Here is a 23400-nt window from a genome sequence, read left to right as displayed (position 1 = left end):
ATATTCCAACAAGTACTCCTTTTCTTGTTCTACTTCTCCTTACCTATTTGTGTGTGTGTGTGTGTGTGTGTGTGTGTGTGTGTGTGACAGACAAAGTGTATATATGCCACATGTATGCAGGTGCTGTAGAGGCCAGAGTGGGCAATGGATCCCGGACACTAATGCTACGGGTGACTGGGAACCACAATATAGACAGAAAACTGGGAACTGAACTACGTCCTCTGGAAGAGTCACAGGTGCTCTAACTGCTGAGCCATCCAGCCCCACAAGTTTTATGGAAACAGATAAAAAGATTCAGTATTTTTTGCTAGACCAAAAGGCCAAGATTAATTGAAATATCAACAAGAAAAATAAAAGGTGCTGTGTCCCCTCAAACTAAGAAACTGAAAACCAAGACCACTGACTGGCACAGGAGAGAGCTGCCTCAGGCTAAAGCTGGCAGGGATGGTGAGGTAGCAGTGAGCTAAGCATACAAACCCTAAATTCTGAACCCAAAATCTGGTTGCTGTCCAGAGTGCATTTTCACAGATGACGGCCTTTGGCGTGTAAACCTTGCTCCCTTTTTAAAGTTGATTAGTCAATGAAAGGCTAGAGCCTGTGACTGGGCAGTAGAGGAAGGCAGGACTTGGAGATTGAGTGAAGAGTCTCAGGAGAGATGGAGGGTAAGGGGAAAAGAGAGAGAAGAGGAAGCGACCGTGAGGCCTGATGGATCATGAGCATGTGGCCAGGACAGGCTGATGGAGCAGAAGCAGCCCAGGGTGGCAACAGCAAGTAACAAGGGGCATGTGGTTTGGATATAGTGAGAACCTGGCCAATCTAGGGTTACAGCTCGTAAATAAAATACTTGGTTAGTGTATAAAAGGATAAATAATCTGTTCACAGTGAGCTGCAAAGACAAATGTGGAATCTATCTCATGCTATATATGAAAAAAAAAAATTGGGTACTTCACAGTCCTCACTACAGTAGGTTAAAGCACAAAACTGAAGAAAGCTTAGGTAGGTGCAGCTGCCCCTGGAGAGAGCAGTGACCTGCTGCACAGCCTCCTGTCCATCAGAGACACTGCAAAAGAACGGAAAGCAAGTCATAAATTTAGAGAACACAGCCACAGTCTATAGGATGATAAAGAGTTTGTCAGGAATATAAAGAATTCCATCAGGGTCAACAGGAGACAACCCAAGAACTACTGTGTGGCCAGCTGTCAATCAACAGGACTCGGTTCGGCCAACAGAGTGAGAAAGGAGCTGTCCAGAGCAGAGGAAGGATCATCCTGCCGCCTGCATACCAGAACTGGGAAGGGGCGGCAGGTCACAGTTGTGAAATGAGAAGGCGCCCAGCAGCACTGGGGTCAAACAGAGGAGACTATGAGTAGAGGAAAGTCCCAGCCAACCAAGAAGTCTATACTCAATCCTAATCCACCAAAATCTACACCCAGTGTCTGCACCTGAGGGGTCCTGATCTGCCAAGAGAACTAAGATCGGAATCTTCACCCACAGGGTGGTTACAACGCATCCAGAACCACCAGAACCCATGTTAGGGTTTGAATTAGAAATGTTCCACAGAGGCTTATGTGTTTTAATTGGTCCACAACCAGTAGATGATTTAGGGAGCTGTAGACATAGGGACTATTTGAGTGACTTATGGTCACTGGGGTAGGGGTTGAGGGTTATACCTTGGTGCCACTTCTGGTCCTAGCTTTCTGCTTCTAGGTGGTATTACATAACAAAAAGCTGTTTTGGCCACCATAAAGTCACCCACTGCCATGTCTCCTGCCAGGAGTGAGGGAGGTGGCTTGCTGTGCAAGCACACAGAGCTACGCTCAAATTCCTGACACCCAGGTAAAAACCGATGCAGTGGTGTGTGTCACTAACATCAGCACCGTGGGCAGAGCATCGGGGAGGCTTGCTGGCCAGGCGATCCAGGCACAACAGAGAGCTCTGGATTCAGAGAAGACCCTGCCTCAAAACATAGCAGGGAGAGTGGCTGAAGAAGACGCCCACACAGACCTCTACGTGAACATACATAAGACCACATGCACACACATGCACACACGCACATGCATACATATTCACAAATATTTCTATGTGGGTGTATATGTGTAAGCGGAAATAAACCCTTTCTCCCTGAAATGATTCTGTCTGCACATATGATATGATAGGATAGGATATGGTATGATAGATGGTATGGTATGATATGATATATGGTATGGTATGCTATGATAGAATAGGATATATGATATGATATGATAGGATATGATATATGATATGATATATGATACGATATGATACGATATGATACGATATGATACGATATGATACGATATGATATGATATGATACGATATGATACGATATGATACGATATGATACGATATGATACGATATGATATGATATGATATGAGTCAGCTAGAGAATAAGAAGCTTGGATTCCTCTGTGCCTTCATGTCAGTATGTAGAGAGAAAGAGGAGGGGGTGAGACTGAGGAGGGCACACACGGCTCCACAGCCTCCTTTCCTAAAGGAGATGGTGAGCTCCTGGTGGCCCATGACACCATATTCCTTTAAATTCTACCTTTCTTAACTGAATAGCAAGATAGCTTAGCAGGCTGCCATCGAGCCTGATAACGTGAGTTCAGTTCTGAGTACCCACATGCTAGAAAGAGAGAACGGACTCAGAAGTTGTTCTGACCTCTGCATTAATGCTTTAATGCTGTGGCATGTGTGTGCCCACCCACACATAACATTTACAACACATAATATAAACGGAACCTATGAATAGAAAAGAGGACGTTACAGGTGGCACCTAGACCATATACGAAAGGCAGAGCACTGTCCCTGCAGAGGAAACTAACTAGGAGCCGGGGAGTCCATGAGTGTCAGTGTCCTGTTCACTACACCTCTGGGGAAAGGTCCTAAAACCAACTCAGGCCCCTCTGTGGTCTCGGCAGATAACAGCACGAGGACAACAGGAAAGTGGGCACTAACAGGAAGCACATTTTTAGAAAGGACATGAGCAGCTGACACACTCTGTATGTTTTTAATCTGCAGGAGGAGACAGCGAGGCTGCTTCGACCACAAGGAAGGTCCACCTTCAATGCAGCCCAAAAATCAAAGCTCAAGAGTTCAAGGGGCTGCCACACATGCGCTGGCTGCGGATGCTGTGCCTGCCACGTACCAGCAGAACCATCTCCCTGTAGGACACTTGCACTCCTCAGTCCAGGGCCAGCGGGACTCTTCCTCTCATCCAATCTGACTCCCGGCAGCACTAGAGACTGGAAGTGCTGACCATCAGAAAGGCCCAGGTGGCAACAATGGTGCTGGGCTCCTTAGAATGCAGAGTGCTTCTGACTTTTACGAGAAAGCTGGTTCTCCGACACTCAGGACAGAGAACCACAGTCAGCTGCTCAGACTGGGAAGCCAGTGCAGAGATCCATATGCACCCAAGCATCCCACCTCTTCCTGAGGACAGAAGGTCCACACACCCTCACCAGGCACCCCGGCTGCTGACTTGGAACGATTCACGTGTCACTGTTGTTTAAAGGCTGAATGCCTGGAATTCCCAGGGTTAGCAAAAGCCATAGGCAGGAGATCTCAGGTGACACCCAAGCTGAAAGGCCGTTTGGAGAAGGCAGAAGGAGAAGCTGAGGGCAGACCCACCTTGTTGAAGACCCAGACCTCTCCATTCACTGTGGGCCTGGGCACCCCGTGGCCATTATAGTGGAAGAGGACTCGCTCCTCCTTGGCATTCCGGCGCAGAGATGTGCAAAGCTTCTTGACTTCATCCACAGTGGGGTCGAGGCTCTGCTTGTACCGAGCCTGTGGTGGAAAAAGAAGACAATCTGTTACAAACTGGAAGGGCAAGTGAGGATCCTCTTCCTCGTGGGCACTGATCTACAGGGAGCGGCTGTGGGGCCTTGCACAGTGGCCCCAAGCTCTTGCATTAAACAGTGAGCACAGGCTAGAGGAAAATGTGGTCATATGGTATGTTTTCGATGCGGTCAACTATAACATGGGACATGAATAAGGACAGCCTGTCCCACGGTGGCATGAGCTAGACAGAGGGACTGCCCTGAAGATGCAGCACTCACTGCAGCAATGCAGAGTAATAAAGAAGAGAAGGAAGAATCCAAATTCACTGTTTGGCATACTGCTCTCTTGTGCAGGACACTGCAATGCCTCAGGATGGGGTCCTGAAATGAACAACAGGGTTTCTATACACACAGAGACGGCAAAGAAAACCCCAATAACAAAACAAAAATGGTTAACTGCTGAGAGGTAGCTCAGGAAGAACTGTGTGGAACTTTACTGTGGGAAGTGGCCAGTACACCAAGAAAGCATAGTAACAGGGACCTGACCAGGCACACAGCTTACTTCAGCAGATACTCAGTTCTCCCCAGCCAGGCCCACAGCCACTCCAACCCCAGTAACCACCTAGCAAGCTGTGTTATGAAATAAAATGGGCTGCTTTGGGAACTCACACAGAAGAGAGAAGGGGGCAAAAAACTAAGAAAGCAGTTACTGTGGAAAGCCTCCTAGATACCCCAAATCCTGCAGGGAATCTAACTAAGATAATGCAGCATGAAGACACTAGAGGGGGTCAGACACAGGGCCTCCCAGGAGCAGAGCTGTCAGATAAAATGTCCTGAATGCTCATTTGTTAAACTTGGGCTAACTTGCACGTGGAATGAGGTGGGGACAGAGCAAAGTCTGAAAATGTCCCACAAACGCTGAAGCCAATGACAGGGATGAGGGTCTCCTGCTCATGTCCACCTATGTTGTGCTTACCCTAAACTTAAATGGCAAGTTCACAGTGCAGAATTTGAAGAGCAGAGCCTTGTGTCACTGAGGATCATCGTAGCACTGGGGCATACCAAATAATTCCAGGCACCAGGACCATGTTCTCCAAAACTATGCAGAACCTACTAGAAAACCAATGAAAGTTCTGCTATGTAGATGGACATTATGATCTATCCTTTAAAAGTAATGTATATGTTCCAGAGAATAAAAGTAAAGTCACATTTAACTTTTAAACAGAAATGAAGCAATGAAGGATAACACCTCCAGTGGCATTTTTATTGTCTAGGATAAGTTTTGATTATCCTGGGTATTGGTGTTTCCATATGAATTTTGAGATTGCCTTTTCAATGCCTGTGAAGAATTGCTTTGGAATTTTGATGGGGATTGCACTGAAATCCACAGATTGCTTCTGGCAGGATGGCCATTCACAATATTAATCCCACCAATCCATCAGCATGAGAGGTCTTTCCATTCTCTAGAAAATTCTTCAATTTCTTTCTTTAGTGTCTGACAGTTTTCATTGTACGAGTCTTTCATTTCCTTGGTTAAACTTAGACCAAGGTTGTCTGTCTGTCTATTTGTTTGTTACATTTTAAAATCTATAGTGAATTTTCCTTAATTTCTTCCCCACTGTGTTTGTTCTTGGTATACAGGAAGGCTACTGTTGGATTCTGTGTCCTGCTACTTTGCTCTTGGTATTTTTATCTGTCCCTCTTGGTCACTTCCAGAACTTCCAGGTAAGACCCATGTGAAGACATAACGCATGGAGAAATCAAACTGGTGGCTCCATCCCGACTGTTTAGCTGCCACTGTGGAAAGGTGCTATATGCACCAAAGAGCAAGGCTGTCATCGGCAGTTGCCTGCAGCCGTGAACCTGTGAACCAACCAGTAAGCTACAAGAGCAGCCTGCCTGGCAAATGTGCACAGTGGTGGGACAGTGCCATCGATGCTGTGTCTGGGTGCTGCCTTTCTGATTGGATTTAAAACCCATCTACAGCCAGGCAGTGGTGGTGCTCACCTAATCCTAGCACTTGGGGACAAAGGTAGACAGATCTCTGAGTTCAAGGTCAGTCTAGTCTACAGAGTGAGTTCCAAAACAGCCAGAGATATACAAAGGAATCTCACGTGGAGAAACTGAAACAAAACATAAAATAGAGGAGGAGAAGAAAGTATAGAAGGAGGAAGAAGAGGAAGAAGACAACCACGACCACCACCCTACAAGACAAAAATCTTGTTGGTATCATGAATTAGGACAAAACCCCATGGCTAGTCAGACCGTAGGCTCTAATGAAGAGCCTAACGCTATCAATTCTGCTAAAGGACACAGTAATGAACTTCTCTTATCTTTGCACAACACATTAGTGCATTTCCAACTGTTGTTACAGACACTCCTTTTGTAGTCAGGAAAGACAGCTAACAGAGACCCAAACTCAGTCAAAGTATAAGAGACTGCAACGTGCTCAGCCCCAGATAGGTCCTCTACACCACAGCCTTCACTCAGGGCTCAGGGTCATTGAGGACAAAGTCTTAAGAGGCAGAAAAGACAGAAATCTGAAGCAAAATCACTATGGCTGCTAGGAGAGGCTATCCACTCTCCAGAAAATGGCCCTAATCCCATGAGCAAACAAGAAATAGCAACTGGACTCAGTAGGTATTTGTGTGGGGGCTGGTAGGGTAGGGTAAAGTTGGGAAGAAAAAGTAGTGTGGGGACAGGGAAGGAATTGGGGGGGAAAGGAAGGTAGCAGGGAGATCTGACCAGAACACACTGCATGCATATACACATGCATATGATACAGCTGTGCATCATGTCTCACTCCTTGATCCTAGCACTCAGGAGACGTAGGTAGCATAAGGAACTTCAAGTTTAAGGCCAGCCTGTGCTATACAACAAGACCCTGTTTCCAAAATAAATATGAAAATACACAAACAAAATAAAACTGTGCAAAATATTACTTGAGGAAGATACAGCAAGTGTAGAGAATAGGGAGGACTACAATGTACCCAGGGTCAGCCAGCACCAAACTGTTCAGAGACAAGTGGCAAGAGGTCAAAACAGAAAGCAGGGCCTAAGGTCATCTGAAGGAGAGATGGCACGCACGCACGCACGCACGCACGCACGCACACACGCACGCACACACTTTTGGCCTCTTCTATCTACATATGTGAGGAGCACAAGTTAGGAAATAAACAACCTTCTGGGATGTGGTTGTGGACACTGTGAAACACTGCTTATGTGCTTCCTCCAAGGAACAAGTAGCTGCCATGTGTTTAAAGACAGTGGAAAGATATTCGTGGAACCAGAGGTGATTCACCAAATGTGAATTCCCTCTGCAACCATGATGTGAAATCTCTGGAGAAGAAATATGCAGACTTGGATGGAGGCACAAAGAAAAGCACCTGAAAAGGACAGGGCCACTCTGCAGGCCAAGGCTAAGAACCATTCCAGAAAAACACCTGAGTACACTGTCCTCAGACACACCAGAAGAGGGCATCAGATCTCATTACAGATGGTTGTGAGCCACCATGTGGTTGTGAGATTTGAACTCAGGACCTCTGGAAGAGCAGTCAGTGCTCTTAACCACTGAGCCATCTCTCCAGCCCCCTTCCAAGAATGTTAAAGACTACTTCGTTCAGTACAGAGCCACGATGGAGGCTAAAGTCACTATTGCTGACGACTAAGTTAGTTACTTTAATAAACTGACTTAGGTGCTAAAAAGATAAATAAACAAACTGACAAATCTGGCTGCTAGTCCATGGTAGTCCACGCCAGTATATGAAAGCTTTAGAAAGAAAGCCGAGACTTAAAAGGTCCCTCCAGGTTCCTGTGAGCAAAGCACATTAAGGCCACACACAGGGCTCTCGGCAGAGCTACTTGTAGGGCTGGGCAACCTGGGGTAGGTATCTGCCTGAGCATGGTAGGTTAAGGTCCAGCAAAGTGAAAGTCCTCTCAGGACCAGAATGCAGCTCTAAAACAGTGAAATGATACCGCTAGGGTCTGTGGGAAAGCTAATGCACAGCACAAGGTATGAAGCCCACGCTCAACTACCTGACACCCTCATGGAGGCTCCACTGAACCAAGGCTGAAGCCTCCATGTGAAGACAAAGTATCCATGGCAAGAGGCGCATAGTATGGGGCAAGGGCGCTGATGAGCCTGGGTACGCATCACTGCCTGGGCCTTTCCTGAGCCTCCATTCAGGGTGTGCTGCTCGCTGTCTACCTGTGCACCGACGTCTCCAGTAAAGTTACAGACTGTGAGGGGCCATCACTGCTTACAGTTCTGTGTATGTCCTTCAGTACAGGGTGTGTCCTTGTCCTTTCTACATCTTGACAACATGTTAACAGCAGCTAGCTTATTGAGTGACACCAGACTGTTAGTGGCATTAATTATAACAATTAGTAAAGAACAAGTCAAAATGATGAAATGCCATCTGACATCATGGTGACACAAGGAATGTCAGCACAACCCTGTAAAGAACTGTGGGACTGGCACTGGGTACTGTGCACTGCAGTGTCCAGTCAGGCCTTTAGGGTGCCTGGCTGCAAGCCTGCACATCACAAGACCGGAAAGGGGCCGGAATACAGTCTCAGGGTACAGTTCCTCTGTGTCCTGAGTGATGCTGTGAGGACTCAGACTAAGTATTCTAAACTCCAAAATTACACCCAGACAAGACAGTGGATACTCTGAAGCTCCTAAGGAAGTGTGAAGTGACGTGTCAGACAGCCTCCAATGGCAGCCCTGGGAGACTGCTTCACCAACGCAAGGTCACTCCTCACAGGTGTGACTCACTTGCTACACAAACACGGAGCACTGGGCAAGGGACTTTGTGCTAAGACCCGGATGAGCTCAAACTTGGGAGTTTCCTCTGAGTCACTGTTGCTATTTTGGCCAAACTAAGCACCACACCACACCCCATTTTAGCAGACCCTTCTGCTGGCCATCTGTAATTAAAATGAGCACCTCTATATCTACATGAGTGCATTTTAGTATGTGTCACAGCTGGGTAGACAGAAATAAGAGGTAAAGAACATTTCACCTCAAATCTACAGCCCGGAACAGAACAAAGAGGGATATATAGATAACACCACCCCCAAGACTCCATCAGAGGCTGCAAGACGGGGGATTGGGTAGAGGATGCACTCAGAGAAGGCTCTTCGGTGACATAAGCAGAGAACTCGGATATGGAAAGGCAGGCCTCGATCATATTACCAAGCATGTTACGTCCTGAAGAAACAGCAGACATACTTCTCTCAGTCCTGGGCTCCTCTCCTGCCTTCTCTCCTCTTTGCTCTCTCACTCTCCCATTCTCTCTCTCCTCTCATAGCCTGATTCAGTCTATTATTTTCTCCCCCTGCTCTGGACTCTTCCAGATGCCTCTGACAATACTCTCCTTCATATCTACAACAAAACCCTTCTCCTCCTCAGCCACGGAAGAACCAGCCTGCCTCCATCTTAGGTTTAAAACCAATCTCACAGTAGAGACAAACTATATTCATTCCTGTTTCTGATTAAACCTCAAGGACTGAGTTGTGCTCTACATGTGACCTGAACTACAAATGGTTCTGTACTGCCTGTTCCAAGAACGATAATCATGTCTTTGTTTTAAAAAGTTAATAACCATCTTGCAACCCTACTGTTATTTCAAAGGTTTGTTATTGCTAATTTGTTAGACCACCAGTCTACAGCCATGTCTTTCTTCCAGGAGGCTGCCATGGCTGACTTGCTATGCATATGCTTCTGCTCCTATAACCCTATTTTTCACCACTACATCCATTTGGAAATCCCCTGCCCCTGCGCTATAAAAACCTTGTCTTCCTCACATCAATGCTGACTTCTAAAACCCCACCTTGGCCATAATGATATGTGTTGGTGATCTTTCTCCTCTGTATTTGGAATTAACACCATACCTGGGAGCAGTTATGGCATCCTTTTGACCACTCCAAGGTAATGGTTATGGAGAAGGTTTTATTGGACATATGAGGGAGGATACAGCAGAGGCACCTGGAAGGGTCCCACTGAACTGGGCCATAAAAGTGGGGGAGAAGGCAAATGGATCAAAAAGGAGCAGAGGCCCAAGCTTACCGAGAGAATTCAGAGAGCACATGGCTGGAATGACAAGGTGGTACAGCACAGAGAGACTGGGGGAAGCACAGAGACACCCCTGAGATAGAGAGATGGGGTAGCAGGCAGTGCAGTTAGAAGACCTAGGAGGAGCCACATTACTCAATGAGCCTGGTGTGCTACTATCTGTCCTGCATGTCTTTGGGGTCTGACAAAGAGGAGTCAAAAGAATTGGCTATTTATTCTCTTTGTGACCACACAAGGGAAGCAGAAAAATGTTTCTATTTTCTACCAAAGAAATAACAAGGAAATCATAAACCAAATTCAAGTTGTCTTAGTGGTTTGCAAGCCCTGGAGGTGGCCAGGTCTCTACAGCAAAGCTGCCTTCTTCAGTTAATGCAAAGTGCAACCAACAAAGACTCTGCAGTCCTTAGAGGCTAAACATTTAAGGTAGAGTGTGGACTGAGAGAAATAACTCTGCCAGGAAGAATGCGCCTGCGCCTGAAGGCTCTTAGAGCACTTCCCAACCAGAGACCTGAGAAGACTAAGGCAGGAAGGGAAAGGAAATCTCCAGAGAAGGCAGTCTATGCTTAGCAGGTGACAGCAGTGGGGACCACGACTCCTCTCTAGCTGCCCCTCCAACCCTGATGTTACTGATTTAGCATCTCCTCCCTCATAATCTTATTGGGCAACATGAGAAAGGTCAATTAACCTTAGTGCATATGCACACTCCCTATAACTTAGTGCATGTGCACATTCCCTATGAGTTAGTATATATGCACACTCCCTATGAGCTAGTATATGTGCACACTCCCTACAAGTTAGTGCATATACACACTTCCCTATTCATTTCCAAAAGGCCCAAATACCATCACCGTTCATGACCCTGTTTTTGGAACGCTCCTAAACAGTGCATGTTCTCAACTTCCTCAGTCTTACAAAGGAGCCAGAGCAGGTCCACACCTCATGGTCACAGCTCCAATTCACATCTCTCATGAATGTCACCAGATTCTGACCTTGCCCAGAGTCTGCTACAGAGGTGGATATGTGTCTCTGCTCCTGCACAGTAACCTCACTCATCTGAATTAACTTCAAGTCCTTCAAGAGCAGGACTTCAGCTCTCAGAGCAATAAAGAGGGCAGGGCCAGTAGCTCAGCTGGAACACTGGCATCAGCAGCTGTCCAGTGCCTCCTGGTGGTGGAGGCTGTGGAGGCTGCAGAGGCCAGAGATCTGTGAGTCTGAGACCACAGCTCTGTGTGAGACAGAGAGAGAAAGAGAGAGAGAGAGAGAGAGAGAGAGAGAGAGAGAGAGAGAGAGAGAGAGAGAGAGACTGTCTTTAAAAAAGGAAGGAATGAAAGAATGAGGGAGATGGAGGAAAGAAAATGGAGGATGAGAGGCCACATCAAGAGGAGATCACCTGAGTCGGAGGGCAGACCTACCTTCCAGGAGCCATGCCCATCTGTTTTGCAGTTTAGAGGTTCCCATGAGCACCTGCAGTCATTGTTCTTCTCTAATGGAAATGCCCAGAGCTCCCTGCTCTCTACCTCCCACTATTTCTTTTCTGCTGCAGTGGTTTCTTGGACTCTGCACCTCTGCATAGCTATTGAACTGCACTTGTAAAGCGCCACTGAAAACGCATCTACTGCTCCAGACACTACACCTCACAGGAGTGTGCTTCTCCCAAAGCACATGCAAAGCCACAAAACTGAAGTCATGCCAAGATCTTAATAAAATTAGGGATTCGTTATTTCTGACCTTGACTCCAGCAAGGTCTTATCTTGTGTGGTTGCAAAAAAAATTTTTTTAATGTAAAAAAGTAGATTCAACCTCATTTCTTACCTATCACACTGAGAGGACACATTAATGGACCAGCATGAAAGGCACTGCGGATATTAATAATGTGCCTCCTGGGGGTTGACAGGAATTAATTAATATTTTTAAGGGCTTTGAAATGAGAAACACTAAATTAAATGTCACCACACCACGTAAGGTTTCGTTTCAAAATGAGGGCGCCTGGATAATGGCTCTGTGGAGTGAAAGGCACAGCAGCAGGTGAAACATCAATGGTTTGGGGAATTTATGAGTGTTTTCACTGGACATAAAAGAATGACAAAACAACCCCCACACCACGTACAGTGCTGGTTCCTCCCAAAGTCAACTCTCAGGATGTAATAAAGTAGGTGGGGGTGGAGCCTGTCACAGAAGACAAGAATGTAACTAAGGAAGCCTGGTGCCCTGGTCTCCAGTCAGCATCTGCCTGGGTAACCAACCGCACACAGCTTCATATGCTAGTGAAGTCCAGGAAGGGCTCCCCACAGATCTGTCTGTAGGCTCAGAAACCCTGTGAAGCAGTGGCAACATGTCTTCTACCTCTCTAGGACTTCTGGCACCACTGTCCTGTTCAACTAGGACTATGAGAATGGATTCTGTCTTTGCCAGTTGTTTTCGGTTTGTTGTTTTTAAATAGATCAACCTCCCAGTGTAGTGGCACTAGTCTTTGTACTCCACACTTCCTTATTGTTGAAAAGGTTTGTTTTGTTTTTTGTTTTGTTTTGTTAAAGCAAATCAGTTGGCTGAGCTGTAGAGCAGCAAAGGAGGGGAGCCCTTGCTACCTTCCCGGGTCCCCTACAGATGACATACTGTCCTGACAGCTAACCTCTGATCCAAACCATGGACTGAAAGAGAGCATGGTCAGGAATACAGTCCAACCTGTACCAAAGCACCCAGTTCCCTCCTAGGCAGACACAGCCATCAGTCAAGCTTCTACCTCATCCATGGCTCTCCAGCCCTAGGCAGTACCCAGATAATGGATGTCTTCCTATATAAGGCATACTGCTATGGTGAAGAACCAGAACTTTCAGTGAGTAGGCAGAGAAGGGCTACTTTAAAATAGGGACCTGAGTAAAAAGCCATGGGGAAGACTGTTCATGTCAGATCATAGTCTGTAGACACCTCTGCAAGAGGAGAGCGAGGAGAACAGAACAGTCGGCAAGAATTAGCAGTTGCCCAGCTGGTGAGGCTAACAGACAGAGATGAAAATGAAGAGCCACACAGCACTCCTTCAGGGAGCACACTGACACACACAAATAGAAAGTATACACAGCAAGATTTCCTGTCTCCATGTTGTGGCCTTGCCATTCTTCAGGCTGTTTCCATGAACCATACCAGCACTCAGCCCAACCTTGAGCTTCCTGATGCAGTTCAGCTGTGCCTGGCATTCAGGTGCAACCAGTCCCTCATGGGGCTTTCCTGCGTCCCAGTTTGCATTCTGTTGTTGTGATAAACACCATGGTATGGAGAAAAGGATTTGTTTTTTCTAATAGCTCACAGTCCATCATGAAGGAAGTCAAGTCAGGAGCTCAAGGCCAGGACCTAGGAGGCAGACACTACAGCAAATACCATGTAGGAATGCTGCTTACTAGCTTGCCCACCCTGCTTTATCATACAACCAAGGAAAATCGTCATAGCAATCCCACCCACAGCAATCAGCAATCAAGAAAATACCCCACAGATTTGCCTATAGACTAGTGTGATCGAAGCATCTTCTCAACTGAGGTTCTGTGACAAACACCTAACCAGTACAGCTGCCTGCTGAGTATTAGCCGCTACTCCTCATCCCTCTGAGCTACACTCCTCCTGCCTTGTCTAGGCAGTTCTTATCACCGGCCTTGTGTCTCACGCAAACACTCCCAGGTGTGCCTCCAAGAGCAATCTCTGGCCAGACTCCTGTCTTGCTGCAGCCTGCCACTCCACTGCATTTCCTGTTTCACCCCAGACTCAGGTGGCCTGACACCAGGCGGTAACAGCCACAGGAAAAAGACAGGCAGGCAGGCAGGCAGGCAGGCACACACAGCGACCGACCCTCAGATCCCGTCTTTGGATATTAGTGTCATGTCTAGACTACCTTTACTTCATGTGCAGCCTTTCGCCTTCCATTAGCTGAGTGCTCTACTAGTCCTCACAGGTCTCCACATACCTGTGGGGCTGACTTTTATCAGGGAGAGTGTAGGGCAGGTATTATGTAATTCGGGCATTAGTCTACTCCAGGACAACATTTCATGTCCCTTTAAAGACTCCCATGGAGATGCTGTTCTGTGTGTCCTTTTCCATGGTGCCATCAAGACAAAAGTGATTTCCCATGTCAATCCCTTCATAGAAAAATAAACAAAAGCTACTTCTCACTTTGTACATCGACCCCTTGAGTCTGCTACGTGAGCAATGGTCTCAGCTGCACCTGGAGAGCTGAAGGACCCAGGCTGCCAGACAGGGACAGGAATTACAGAGGCAAAACCCAAACCAGCTGACTACAGCTCAGTCGGCATCCTGGGATATGGGAAAATGGTGCTGGTCAACCAATGAACAAAGCAGCTCACCGTGGCGAAAGGAAGTAGACACAGCATCTTCAGCGTCCCTGAGTTACCTCCCCTCCACCTGGCCAGACACCTCTGTAGCCTGAGTCCCTGATTTCCAAAGGAGCCTTTAGAGTGTCTACGTTCAGAAGTGACCAGTCACTCTCTGGACAGTTCCAGCAGCCTATACTGTTTTATTTGATTCTTTTTGTCCAAGACAGGGCTTCTCTGTATGACCCTTGCTGTCCTAGAACTAGCTCTGTAGACCAGGTTGGTCTCGAACTCAGATTCACCTGCCTCTGCCTCCCAGGTGCTGGGATTAAAGACGTGTACCACCATGCCCAGCTATGTGTTTTGAAATGATTGTTAATAAAGATCCTGGTTCCAAGAGTACCAGAGATGTCTCCTTCTGCTCCCTTTGTGTGACTGTGACAGCTTTCTCTGGGCACACATCTTCATTGTATCTTGTGCAGCAGTCTTGGTGCTGTGGAGTTAGAAGGGAGAGAAACACGTGCACCCAAGGCAAAGAGCCACCTCCATGGAAGGCAGTGACCTACCCATGGTTCAGCCTGGAAGCTTTTCTCTTCCAAACACCTGAACAGCACAGGGCTGGCCTACTTGTGAGGCAGAGCTTTTCCTGGAGCAGGTGAACAGCCAGAGGCAACGTCAGCTCTTAGGACACATTCTGAGGGTTGACTTCCTAAGGTCCCTTTCTCTTGTTCCTACACTACAGTGGAGACAACACTGGCACTCCTGGTTTTACAGGCAGAAAGTACACAGCACACGGCAGAGCAATTTCAAAGCCAGGCTCCAGGCTCACAATTTACTGCTCATTACCCTGGTGGCATCACAGCATAGTGAAGAGTTCCTGGATTGTACGAAGGGGCACACGCAAGAAAAAAAAAAGAAGAAGAAAAAAAAACCAAAAGGAAGATAGATCTGCCTGGCAAGACCAGCTACTCACAATCTTTCCACTGCCATTCGGCTGCCCCTGTGCTCTGTGCTCTGATACACAGGACAAGCAATCTCTTTACTAAAGCAAGCCAACACCACTACCTGTTTCCTGGTGCAGAGAATCCCAAGACTACGATGTTTTCACAGAGCACTTGGTCAGCAACACTTGTCACTCACTGGCACAAGCTATGTCATGCTCCCTCTGGGATTTGTGCCTCCAAGCTTCTCCAAGTATAATCAACAGCAGCTGTTGGCTACCTGGAATACTTCCATGTGCTAACCAGCCAGGGGTGTCGAAAAGAGAACACTGGGGATCTCAATATGCAGACTGGAATGGGTGGGCAGTCTGGACTCTGGACCAGCACCACTCACTAGATACCAGAGTAAGACCTGTTCACAACATGTCTGTCATTCAGCCATGGCTCATATTGTCACAAAATGCCTTGAAAATTTCAAAGGCCATAGCATCTGTGACACTAACCAAATGTCAAGAGGTGGGTCACACCTCTCAGGGCTCACGCTACACAGAAGATGACACGTGTTAGAGCAGAACAGCAGAGCAGCACCTCTGGAACCACCACAGAAGGCCAAGCTTAGAGTGCACGGAAACAAACCAACAGCAGGTCAGAAGGGCTGTGAGAAGAAATAATAGCCTCTACCTTTCCCACACCCATGCCAGATATGGCCCAAATGCATTCCCAAGTGGCCAAGTGCCTCTAGTGTGTCTGCTCAGGTATCAGGAGCCATCTTCACTGGGTCTGTAGCCACAAACTTCACTCTTCAGGGTATACAGATGCATCCTCCATAATTCTGCTCACTCATCTTCCCAAAAAAAAAAACCGTGTAGAGCCCAGAAAATGGGGTACGGGCTGGCAAAATGGGCTACTGAGGAGTAGTTAATTCTAGACAGCCCCTGTCTGCCAGCAAAGGTCTGCTCTCAGCATTCATGGGACCCATGCTGGGGCTCGAGATCACCGGTTCAGCCACACAGCCTCGAACACCTCTTTGGAGTACTTCACTAGCCTTCGCCAAATGTCTGCACTGCCCTCCAACTGACAACCAGAACAACCTGATTTCTACCACAGGGAAGAAAAGGGCCATCCCAGCATGGGGCCACACAGAAGGTCTCTGTTCCCTGAGCCTGGCAGGCACATCCAGGAGGTAAGCAATAGCAACACTGACGCAAAAGAGCATGAGAAGAAACGCCTCCAGCTCTGAGCTGCCCAGAGAGCAGCTTCACAGGAGAGTTGTAAACCTGTGTCTTTCCCTCATGCATTATTCAACAATTCCTCCTTCCTTGGTTTGATAAGAAGTAATCTAGCCTCAAAATAGGAACTCTGACTTATAGATCAGGCTACTCCACTCCTAAAATAAAGGGTTCCCTTCACTTCCTCAGTCCTGCTTACAGGCCCGCGTAGGAAATGCTGTCCTTAGCTGGAGCACTTCCCCTGAGGCTTCAGTAGCATCTATGACATGCCTGTTTGTCACAATTGCCAGTGGAGCGGTAAAAGCCAGCCTGCAATTATTCTTACAACTTGTAGATGCAAGCTCACCTCCACGACAAAGCAATGGCCCAACATAAAATAGCTCTGAGTTTGAGAAAAGAACAGAGTTTTAATTCTAACGAGGACCTTGTATTGATATAGTGCAAAAAACATTAAGAAAATCGTGTGTATCATGTCCACCATTTACACATGAAAGAAGAAAGCCAGTCTTCCGAGTACATATGAGCCATTACTGAAATATTTAAATGTGGTGGTGGGAGGGTGGCTAGAAAACAGGACTAGCAGCCAGAGTTCCCCAATATCCTTGACTGAATTTAACTTTGGAATCAGGATAAGTTTTACATAATTACAAAGCAAAACTAATTTTGTTTTCTAAGACCTTAAGAGATGTAAGCAAGGAGCTGGAGAGATAGCTAAGCAGTTCAAATCACTTGCTGCTCTTACAGAGGACTTAAGTTTGGTTCTAAGCACTCATATCAGGTGGTTCAGAGCTAACTGTAACTCCAGTTCCAGGGCATCTGAAGCACTCTTGTGACCTTTGTAGGCACTGAATACACAATGCACACAAGCACACTCAGATGTCTATGTACACACATTAAAAAATGAAAATTTAATTTAAAAAAATGTTTATGCATAATGTTTGATACATGTCTGGCACCCACAGAAGTCAGAAGAAGGCATCAGATCTCCTGTAATTGGAGTTACAGACGGTTGTGAGCCACCATGTGGGTGTTGGGAACCAAACTCAGGTCCTCTGCAGCAAGAACAGCAAGTAAGCTTAACCACTGAGTGGCCTCTCCAGCCCCTAAATAAGTTTTAAGTTGTAAGCAAAATCAAACAAATAGATTTGATTATACACCCAGGTAGCCATTGAAGACAGATGGAATTCTTCCAAGGGACTATGACATAGGATAAAGTGCCCACACCTGTCACCAGAGGAAAAGCAGACACCTGAAGACAGCTCTCAAAGACCACTGGAAGGAAGGTTGCCATCATTTCTGAAATTGTTGGGTACAGTGAAGGGTTAAATGGATAAGCTAGAATGTCCCACCACAAGCCACCTGAACTTGAGGAGGTAGGGGGAAGAGGAGGAAGAGTTGGGGGGGGGGGGAGAAAGAGGAAAAAGAAAGAGAAGAGCAGCAGCACCAACAATCACTACAGGATCAAAGAGAAATCCTGGAGTCTTAAACCTGAGTCAGCAAGGGCTCAAGGTGGGTTTTATTTGTAAAGTACACAGAGAAAAGGGCTGGGTGTGGACAATGTAAACTCCTGTGGCTAGGATTTAACCTCTCTAAATATGCCATCCCAAGAATAAACAAAACCCAGGGATTTCTCAGAGATAAGGCCAACATCAGGCCTGGCTCGGTGGATGCATGGAATGAACATGACTTGTCAAACCTCACAGAATAGGGACAATCACACACTCCTGGGCCTGCATCTAAAGACCCAGGAGCCAGCAGGAATAGGTTCCATTTGCCAGTGGCAAAACACAGTGAGCATCAATGATCACCAGTGCAGAGTTTCTGCACACTGAAGAGCTTGGTCACACAGGAGACCACATCCCTTACTGGTCACCTGTGTGAAACCCACTACTCTAAAACTAGCATATAAAGGGCAGTATACTGGCTCTGGCCTTCCCAAATGTAGTGACTTCAAGCTATGTACTAAGTGGAGAGGAAGTACACAGAAACAACCCTGTTAACCAGCAGGGAGGGATGCCAAAGGCACTGTGACCCCATCCCCTACAAGGCAAGCGAGTGGAGCCAGGCAACTGCTGGTAACTTCGCACAACACAGGCAGAAGAAAGAGTTCTGTACACATAGGAAGAAGCTTGCAGCACCACTTCTGAATCTCCCCTGAGCACCAGATCTGCACAAGCCTCTAGATTCACCTGCCACACAGAGGAATCCCAGGGACAAGTGCAGTGTGGTTTGCCACTGGGGTAGAAGTCAACAAACCCCAGAAACATTAAATTCTACAGGATGCAGAGAAACTCATTTCTTTAATCAGTTCATTTAAGGGAAAGAACAGGACAGGAAATGAGCTACAGAAGGGACTGAGTAATGGAGTAAGCCTATGGATCAGCAGAGTAGATAATTCAATCAATGACGCCCTCATCTGTGACCTACACACATAACTGTGCATGCTTAAAGAACCGGTCGTCTTTAGAAGTGAATGGAAATACTCACACCCACACATGGAGCAGCATGACACATGGAACTGACTCCAAGGTGATCCAGATGAGAAGATGGGAAACAGACGGTGACAGAAAGCTGAGGACAGAGGGTGAGCACAGGGAAAGTGCCTACAAGAAAAAAGTTTACAAATACACACAAAGAAAGCTACAGACACAAATAAACAGACAAATGCACAAACATTTAAGCCATGTCTCTGCTTCTGTGCCTGAGCAATGGGAACAAAGCACAGCCAGACTAAATGTGCTCACAGGAAGCACTTGCCAAGGTATGGGCAGACAATTTAGGGGAAATCTTCAAAGAACTTTTATCAAGAGCAGGCTGTGCTGGCTGTATCAGCACAATGCAAAGAGTCACTTGGAAAGAGAGAGCCTCAGCTGAGAATGCCCCAACCAGACAGGTCTGCAGCCTATCGCTGTCTCAATTAATGAAACATATGGGAAGCCCAGACCATGAATGGTGCCACCCTGGGAAAGTGGTCCAGAAATGTGTAAGAAAGCAGGCTGAGCAAGCCAGTAAGCTGTGCTCCTCCACAGCATCTGCTTTAGTTCCTGCCCCTCCCTCATCTTCCTGCCTAGAGTACCTAGCCTGACACTCCTAGTGATGAGAGCTGTAAAATAAAATAAACCCCCACACGCACACACACGCCCCAAAGGTTGCTTCCTGGTCATGGTTTTATCACAGTGACAGAAAGCCAAGAGACAGACATGCCAGTAATCTGAAGGATTATCGCATTCCAAAAAACACATTTAATGCACACACACTGCTACTGGGGTGCTCAACATCATCTCCAGACACTAGAAGTGTCAAGTGTATGCGGGAAATCAGCCAGCTGCAAAGAAACATCTTTGGTTACTCTGCACAGCAAACATGGAAAACACTGAAGCTCCAGCTGATTCCTGAAAGGCCCAATGATGGGCATCATCTTCTCCACTGCTCTAGAAAGAGTAGGCCTCCTCTGCCCACCCTGGGCTTGGTAAAGAAGATGAGCATTGGCTACTGCTCCAGAGCAGAGCACTCTCCACTCAGGATTGCATTCTTTCGAGTAAATAAATCACTTATCACAGACTCAGGGCAAGGTGGTGGTGCATCCAGCTTCTCTTAGAATGATGTTCCAGTGGGGACAGAAGAGTGCATGTGCCCCTGACCAGCTGCAGCTGTCTGAGAACAGAACATTATTTTTTTGACTCATAAGGTCATCTATAGCCTTAAACATTCTGTAGACATGCTTTGGGCGCATGGAGACATTTGATAAATGTTTGGATACATATGAGATCATGTTTACCCCATGCATACCCACTGCCCACTATAGCATGACCGGGGGCATCAGCTGACTTGGGTTTCACATAGGTGCCTGAGCTGGCCAAGGACTCGACAGTCCATTTGTGCAACTGTCCCGGAAGAACTGCTGCTGATGTAGAGAACGAGCGTGACAGATTCGCAGAGGAGTCACCCTTGTAGTTTCCTGGGCTTTCTCAAGAAAGGCTGAAAGGCCAGTAGACATCAGATCTGACCAGTGAGACCCACAAGGACCAGAAGTAACACTTCTGGAGCAAATTCCTCTTCCACAAGGGCATCAATTCCACCTTCCTTCTTGTTCTGGACAGTTACCAGGTATAATATATGGAACGACAGCAGCTCTTTCCTCATTATGAGAGAAAAATCTAGAAAACAGCTCCCTCAGCACACTGAAGCCAACTGTTTAAACACCCCTTACCACAGCCACTGTTGCTGACCCAGGGAGAACAGGTAGACTGGGTGGCAGTACCGGTGTGGAACAGGTAAAACCCCACCTCAGGGCAGCTTTGTGAGCTTAGCAAACTGTTTCTTGCACCTGTAATTCTTCCTCCGGGAAACCAGAGGAGGGGCAGGGTTTCCGAACAGCACAGCCTTTGAAGAAGGTAAGATATATAAGAACCGCTGGAGGCAGGATTTCGGGTACCAGCAGTGCTGACTTGGGCAGTGGGTACTGACTGCCATGGCTGGCAGGCACCTGCACACCTGTGAGCACATGCATTCCGGTCGCCCTTGTCTCCTCCTCCAGGGGACACTGTCCCCGTTCTCTGCCTCCTGTGTGCTTTTCTTACCGCCCAGCCTCTCCTCAGTTGTGACTTGTGCTTCCTGGGACTTCAGGAGTCACCTCCCTGCTAGAGTCACCTTCCAGCACCAATTCCAAGCACATGTTCCTCCAACCTGGTGCACCCTTCTGAATTCTGTCTCTCTGAACACATATAGTGAATGCACTGACTCACACATATTAGAAAGCAGGGGGACAAAAGTGGATGGATAAATGAATGTTCCTGCCTAAATCAGAAAATCCCAAACACATCTACAATCACCATAAAATAACAACTTTCAAAATTCAAAGCTAAGAGCCAAGAGCATATAGTGAGGGACGTACAGTGACCTGCTGAAATCCATGACCCCTAATCCGGAATCAGTGGGCACTAGGGAGAGAGAAGCCACAGCAGCTGTGTTTGTGTGCATTTCTGAACTGTCCTCCTCTGTGTGTGCCACATGCTAAGGCAGAAATGACTGTTCTGAAGAGGCTAACAGTCACAAGGATCAATATGACCTGCACTGAGCCTCTGCTCTCCTTTCTTCTAAAGCTGATCATTTGGGGTCTGTGCTATGGCCCATCACCATGCATGAACAGGAGGAAGTGTGCCAAAACCTAGCACCATCAACCTGGGGAGGGGCATGGAAGACCCCACCCACTCCTAAACAATAAAGCACCAACAATACCCAGAATACACATGTGCACAAAGGAGCACAGCATGGGTAGAGCTCAGGTCTCCAGACAGCAGTACAGACAACCTGTGCCTCAGAAGGAGCTTTCAGGATGAAGGAATAGGATACTCAGGGAGAAAGGAATGGGAAGAGAAAAGCAAAGGCTGAAGAGACCCAAATGAGGCTCTTTGAAGGAAGCCTGGACTGAGGAGCCAAGGTAGGAGGTGACACTTGGCCAAGACACTGCCCTAAACTGACTCCAGAAGCAGAGACAGTATCTGTCCTAGTACTTTTTCGGGAGAAAACCACCACAGGCCCTGTCTCAGCAGCCACTGCCCAGAGAGAGGCAACATAGGTGACGTAGGATCAAAGATTGATCGTTTCTTTCTACCGAGCTAAAGAACAGAAGAGCGGCCATCAGAACTAACTAGAATTGGCAGGCCCAATAAGCCATGTGATTTTAGCCCTCACAGCCCCGCTTTTTAAGTTAAAATAAATTTCATTCAAGACTCAAAATAAATTACATTTAAGGGTCCAAAGTAGACCAGTCTACGTCTCAACTGCAGCTGTCTGGTTCTGTAGAAACCACATTTAGCAGGCCGTGGCAATGCTCATTCAGCTGGAGTCAGTCCACCAGGCCAGAAAGGATGCTTTCCAGGAGATGGACGTCAGAGAAGCCAGACTCTGCAGCCCAAATAAAGTTAGAGAGTGGACCCAGTTCCTGCTCTCCACTCCATGGCACAACACGCACCTAAACCAACCTAATCTTCAAACTGCTCTGAGAACGTGCTGCTCTTGTGTGGCAAGTACTGACATCACATCTAGGCAAGAGACACTCAGGATACAACTGAGCTAAATCACATCTCTGTGTTAGCTACATTTTTTTTTTTTTTTTTTGTTTTGGGGGATTTTCTTGTGGTTTTTGTTTCATTTTCTTTTGTTGACACACAGTATCATAATGTCACCTTAACAGGCCTGGAACTCTTGGGACCACCTGCACCCGCCATACTGAGGCATTGTTGGGATTAAGGGTGTACCGCCATATCTGGCTCTGCGTCAACTCACTGAGTTATGTGGTCAATATACAGCACTTGCCTGAGTCGATGTCATGAGAATTGTTAAGGGTTCAGTCGCTCTGAAGGAACTTCTGGCCTGTATCTGTCCCAGAGAACCTCACAAAGCAGACTCCATTATCCTGAGAGGAAAGGCAAACCCCACTCCCACCCCCTGGAATCCCCAGCTCTGTTCACAGGGTAATTCTGGTGGCTGCTCTAGAAAAGTGTCCACAACCAAAGGTTCCCAGGAATACAAGATCAGGAGATGTGAACCATCACCCAGAAACTCAAAGAATGCAAACAAAATCACCAAGACTAATGGGGGTGGGGGACAAACTATGGCAGTAACCTTAGCTGTGTAGAAACACTGAACCTCATTTATATTAAAAGGAAGAACTGAGATTAAAGCAGACACATGCACTGCCTGTGGTGCTTAGGAGCCCTGGGCTCTGCGTGGAAGCTCTGCATGTGCTGCTTGCTGTGAGGACGCAAAACAACAGGGGATGCTATCTTGGAAAACCCTTGACTGTTACCAATAAACAACAGCAACAAAAACACCGCCAATGCACCTCAGTGGCCCAGAGACACCACGGTTCACCTCAGAGACACAGCCTTAAGAACAGGGGCCAGACTGTGGAATGTTCCCAGCATGCTGAGGGCCTGTGCTGGACAGTGGTGGACACTGGTGGAGTGTCCAGCCCTGAATGAGTACTCAGGTCTCAGCAATGATATGTGTGGCTCCCAGGAAAAGTAGAGCA

The 23400-nt window shown here is 47.1% G+C and overlaps 1 protein-coding gene across 4 annotated transcripts in view; it reads right to left on the bottom strand.

The window, feature by feature from the left end:
* RPTOR (regulatory associated protein of MTOR complex 1) overlaps window positions 1–23400 on the bottom strand; it is a 263751-nt gene that overhangs the window by 163136 nt on the left and 77215 nt on the right. For all 4 annotated transcript variants that reach the window (XM_080924542.1, XM_080924544.1, XM_080924545.1 and 1 more), the window contains exon 4: window positions 3654–3812. In XM_080924542.1, the coding sequence (XP_080780668.1) occupies window positions 3654–3812 (159 nt within the window). The remainder of the gene's footprint in view (window positions 1–3653; window positions 3813–23400) is intronic.

The sequence above is a fragment of the Micromys minutus genome, assembly GCF_963924665.1.
Source record: "Micromys minutus genome assembly, chromosome: 10".
Classification (NCBI taxonomy): Eukaryota; Metazoa; Chordata; class Mammalia; order Rodentia; family Muridae; genus Micromys; species Micromys minutus.
The sequence above is the reverse complement of the archived record's forward strand: the minus strand, read 5'-3'. Positions and strand labels throughout refer to the sequence as shown.